General features: G+C 43.4%; 1 protein-coding gene across 1 annotated transcript in view; it reads left to right on the top strand.

The window, feature by feature from the left end:
• Positions 1-4,458: 4,458 nt before the first annotated feature.
• RLF (RLF zinc finger) overlaps positions 4,459-5,446 on the top strand; it is an 85,277-nt gene continuing 84,289 nt past the window's right edge. Inside the window, exon 1 of the mRNA XM_025856195.2 lies at positions 4,459-4,703. Within this exon, the coding sequence (XP_025711980.1) occupies positions 4,467-4,703 (237 nt within the window). The 5' untranslated portion in view covers positions 4,459-4,466. The remainder of the gene's footprint in view (positions 4,704-5,446) is intronic.

The raw sequence follows: 5,446 nt of genomic DNA, 5'->3' as shown, positions 1-5,446 counted from the left end.
ACACTTAACGACTGAGCCACCCAGGCACCCCGCATATTCACATTATTGTGCAACCATCACCACCATCCATCTCCAGAACTTTTTTATCTTCCTAAATTGAAACTCAGTGCCTATTAAATACTAACTCCCTAGTCTCCCTTCTCCCAGCCCCTTGCAACCACTGTTCTACTTTTTGTCTCTGTTTTTAAATTCTTAGGATACCTCACATAGGTAGTATCACGTATTTGTCTCTGTGACTTACATATTTCACTTAATATAATGTCCTTGAGGTTCATCTATTGTGTAGCATGTGTCAAAATTTCCTTCCTTTTCAAGACCAAGTAATATTCCACTGTATGTATATACCACATTTTGTTTATCCATTCATCTCTCAGTGAATGCTTGGGTTGTTTCCACCTTTTGGTGATTATGAATAATGTTGTTGTGAACATGAGTATACAAATAACTGCTCAAGTCCTTGCTTTCAATTCTTTTGGTGCCTTTCAGTTGAGGACATAGAGCAAAAGACATGGAAAAGATGTTCCTGAGCTTGAATAGTGGTTGTTATAAAAGCAAATATTTAGAGTTGTACTTTGTGGTGAGTGCTAGATCTTGAAAGACAGAGAAACCTGTGTTCTTTAATATAGTTATAGAGTGTATGTGTGTGTGTGTGTATGTATACATGTACAGAGAGAGAGAGAGAGATTTTTGCCAAGGCATGGTGCCTTTGGATGATATTAATGGACATAAGTATGTAAATGGTATTAGAACTGGGTGAGTATAGCAATGAGTGTAGAAAGAATGGTTAGGACGCCTGGGTGGCTCAGTCAGGTAAGTGTCCAACTCTTGATTTCAGCTCGTGTCATGATCTCAAGGTCGTGGGAGCCCCGTGTTGGGCTCTGTGCTCAGCATGGAGTCTGCTTGTCCCTCTCCCTCTGCTCCTTCCCACTGGCCACACTCTCTCTCTATCAAATAAATAAATAAAATCTTAAAAAGAAAAAGAGTTTGAAGGGCTGTGCTTGTGACATTTAGAAGTCAGAAAGAGAAGGGAGAGCAAGAAAAGAAACCCGGAAGAAACACCAGGAGAATATGGAGACATGGAAGCCAAGTGAAATCCAATGTTGGGGAACGATCAACAAGCCCAAACACTGCCAAGAGACTAGATAAAGGACTGATAATTTGCCATTTGATTCAACAAAAATGGAAATTATTGGTAACATTAAAAAAAGCAGTTTCAGGGACGCCTGTGGCTCAGTCAATTAAGTGTCTGCCTCTGGCTCAGGTCATGATCCCAGGGTCCTGGGATCGAGCCCCATGTTGGGGAGGGGGGGTCCCTGCTCAGGAGGAAGCCTGCTTCTCCCTCTGCCTGCTGCTTCCCCCTGCTTGTGTGCTCTCTCTCTGATAAATAAATAAATAAATAAATAAGTAAGTAAGTAAATAAATAAATAAAATAAATCTTTAAAAAAATAAAATTAAAATTAAGAAAGCAGTTTCAGTTAGGAGTGGGGAGGAAAGCCTGGCTGAAAAGTGTTCAAGAGAGAATGAGAAGAAAAGTACAAATGGAGGGTTTGGCCAGCTCTTTATAGGAGTTTTTCTATAAAAGAGAGCAGAGAAATGGGACGGAAACTAGAGGAGGATGTGGTGGAGTCAAAGAAGGTTTGTGGTTTTCTCTGTTGTTGTTGTCTTATAGCAGGAACATAACATGGCTGTGCATCTCCAGCCCTGCCCTTCCTGAAGTTCCAAAGACATATATCCAAGTACATCCATTTGGTTGTGTCACAGGAAAATTAAAATTAACCTGTACCTGTCCCAAGCAGAACTCTTGGTTCTCTCTCCCCTTTTCCCCAACCTGTTCTTTCCTAATTCTTCATTTTTCTCGTTAGGCATCATTGCCAACCATTCAACCCCAAAGCCATGCGGCCATTTCAGATTCCTCTTTCCCTCACTCCTCATAACCAGTGCATTGTCTGATGGTTCTGCTCCCAAAATGTTTCCTTAATCTGTTTACCTTCACAATTGGGACTGCTACAATAGCTTCATTCTTGCCTCCCACCACCTATTCTGCATATGGTAGCAGCAAGGGTATAAATCAGATGATATCATACAACCACTTAACACTTTCCAGTAGTTACCTGTCACACTTTATAAGATTTATTTATTTGAGAGAGAGAGTAAGAGAGAGCACGAGTGGGAGGGGGCAGAAGGAGAGGGAATCTCCAGCAGACTCGCTGCTGAGTGAGGAGCCAACGACATGGGGGCTAGATCTCACAATCCTGAGATCACAACCTGCATCAAAATCAAGAGTCAGACGCTTAACCGACTGATCCACCTAGGTGCTCCTACCTGTCACACTTTAAATCCCCACTGCTTGCCTTGAGCTATAAAATCCTATATTATCTGGCCCTTTTCTCCTCGCCACCTTCCCCGTCTCAAACCACACTACAGATACACTGACCTTCTCTCCATTCCACCCAATCCCGCCTTTTTTAAAACCTAATTATTTATATTCTAAAAATACCAAAAAAGTACAGAGAATATTATAGAAAACCATGTGTCCACTACCTAGATCTAACACATTAATATTTAGTCACATTTGTCCATTAGAATATGCTGTTCTTCTCTATTACCTGGGAAAGTGTTCAGCACACAATAGGTACTAATCAATCAATGTGGATGTAGGCAGTTTACTATGCTAATATATGAAGCTTTCATTCATTCATTTACCGGCTGTATATTTCCATGTGGGAGTATACCATAGTTTGTTTATCCATCTCTCTACTGTTGAACATTTAGGCTCTTTTTGATATTTTATCATTATAATAGTGTTGCAATGAACATCAGCCACATAGTGGTTAAAAGGTCAGATTCTGGGGGCTCCTGGATGGCTCAGTCAGTTAAGTGATGGACTCTTGATTTTGGCTCAGGTCATCATCTCATGGTCGTGTGATCAAGCTCATTGGGCTCCGTGCCGGAGAGATTCTCTCTCTCTCTCTCTCTCTTCTGCCCCTATCTAAAATAAAAAGAGGTTAGATTTTGGAGCAGACTACTTGGGATTGAATTCCGGGCACCATAACTTACTAGTTCTGTCACTTTGGTCATGTTACTTAAATTCTCTGTGACTGTTTCCTGAATTATAAAATGAAAGTAATAATAGTAACTTTTCATGGTATTGTTAGTAGGATTAAATGTGTTGAAATATGTAAGGAACCTTAAAAGTGCCTGACATATATTAAATCTCAATGAATATCAACTCTTATTATTATCATTAGGAATTGCTGAGTCACAGGACATGTGTATCTTCAATTTTATTAAATATTACACATTCTTCTAAGTGATGTACCAAGAAGTGCCTCCACCAGCAATGCATAAATTCCATATTCTTAAATCCTAAAACATGGTACTAATTTTAAAATTTCTGCCAATCTAATGGGTATGAAATTATATCTCTATATATTTTAAGTTTATTTAATCTCTACACCCAGCATGGGGCTGAACTCACATCCCTGAGATCAAGCATCGCATGCTGTTCTGAGCTAGCCAGGTGCCCCATATATTGTTTTAATTTGTACTTTGATAATTACAGTGAAGTTAAACATCTTTTCATGGGTTTATTGGCCATTCATATATCTTTTTTTGGTGAACTAACTCTGTATATCCTTTATTCACTTTTCTACTGGATTGTATGCTTTTTTCCTTTTGATTTTGGGAACTTTTTTGGATATTAATCTTTTGATGGTTTTGTATATATGAATACCATCTAGTTTTTGGCTTGTTTTTGTGTTGCACCTTTTAAAACTTATTTTGTTAGAGAATTAACAAATTTTAATGCAGTCAAATCTAACAATATTTTCCCACATGGTTTGTGCTTTTTGGATCCTATTTAAGAAATTCTTCCTTATTCTGATATCACACAGATATATTTCCTGAAAAATATTTTGAGACCTTTAATCCATCTAGGATTTATTTTTGGATATGGTTTGAAGTAGAAATCTAGTTTTATTTTTTTTTCTATTGGAAAAAATTTTTTCAGCACCATTTCTTGAAGAGTTCATCCTTCCCCTACTGATTTGTAATGCCCACTGTTATAAAGCACCTTCTCATGGAACTAGTCTTCATTTCAGCTTCATAACCTTTGCTTATGTTCCTTCTACTGGGGATGCTTTTCTCTCGTTCTTTAGATAGCAGCTCAAGTGTCATCCCTCTCATATCTAGGTTATGTCTACATGTATGTCAGGCCCGGTGACTCCGTGACTCCAAAGAGTCTGGAAAGGCTGAGGCAGGTAGGAGTGAGGCCAGTTGCCTCCAAGCTGTTGCCAGGGCGGCTGTTAGAAAGGCCGCCGAGAGGAGGAGCAGCCTGTGTCCCAGTGACGGAATCCGGTCGGCGCCCGCGTCGCCAAGGAGTGCGTCACCACGTGCGGTCGGCCGGGGGCGGGGCCAGGTCTGAATCACGTGGCTTGGTTGCCTACGCGCTGCTGGGCCGTGGGAAGATGGCGGACGGAAAGGGAGACGCCGCCGTCGCCGCCGGGGCCGGGGCTGAGGCTCCGGCGGGAACGGGAGCCGGAGACGGAACCGAGACTGAGTCCATGGCTCGGGGTCATCGCCCTGCATCTCCGGCGCCGGGAGCCCCGGGACTGCGACCGTGTCTGTGGCAGCTGGAAACAGAGCTGAGGGAGCAGGAGGTGTCGGAGGTCTCATCTTTGAACTACTGCCGGAGCTTCTGCCAGGTGAGGGGCTGACTGGCTGGCTGAGGGCGGCGGGGTGGGGAGGCCAGGGGAAGAGGCCCCCGGATCCGTTGCCGCAGCCGGGGCCGGACTGAAAGGCGCCACCTTCGTGTCTCGCCGCGCCCCCGGGCCGGGAAGGCCCAGTTCGGGAAGCTCGACCGCTGGCCCCCCTTCACCACTGCCCGACTTTGGCCACCGCCAGGGCGGGTTGCGCTGGGCCAGACTGAGAGCCCGGAGGGCGCCGGCGGCTCCCTGGAAGGGCCGTGCCCTGTCGCCGTTGCCTGTCCCCCTGCCGGGTGGTTGGAGCGCCATTGCCTCCTGAGAGATTGATTACTCGTTCCTGCTGGGAGATCCTTTTTTGAGTGCATTTCTCCAAACTGGAAAACCTGGGTTTTCCTGAATAATCCGGAGATATGTGTTGGGGCCGGAGACTTATCTTTGGAGTCAACGTCATGTGGGCCCCTAAAAGGTCTGACAGTTGGCTTTGAAAGGCGTCTAGGGCTTAATCATTAGGGATTGTGGAGCCCATTGGTTGTTTTTTTTTTTCTTTTTTCTTATTTTATTTTATACATACATATATATATTTATTTATTTTTTGAGGCGGGGAAGGGGGAGATTGTTAAGCTGTTCTTTTCACCTCTTCTGTATTCCTTTGAGGATTGTGCTACCAGGAATGAGGCTATGGAGCCTTGTAGTGGTTATTACGGTCTTTGAGTAGAAGACGATTGAGAAAGATGTGGAGTGTG

This window comes from Callorhinus ursinus, unplaced genomic scaffold (assembly GCF_003265705.2).
Source record: "Callorhinus ursinus isolate GAN/ISIS: 27379988/994484 unplaced genomic scaffold, GSC_fseal_2.0 scaffold18, whole genome shotgun sequence".
NCBI classification, from domain to species: domain Eukaryota; kingdom Metazoa; phylum Chordata; class Mammalia; order Carnivora; family Otariidae; genus Callorhinus; species Callorhinus ursinus.
The sequence above is the reverse complement of the archived record's forward strand: the minus strand, read 5'-3'. Positions and strand labels throughout refer to the sequence as shown.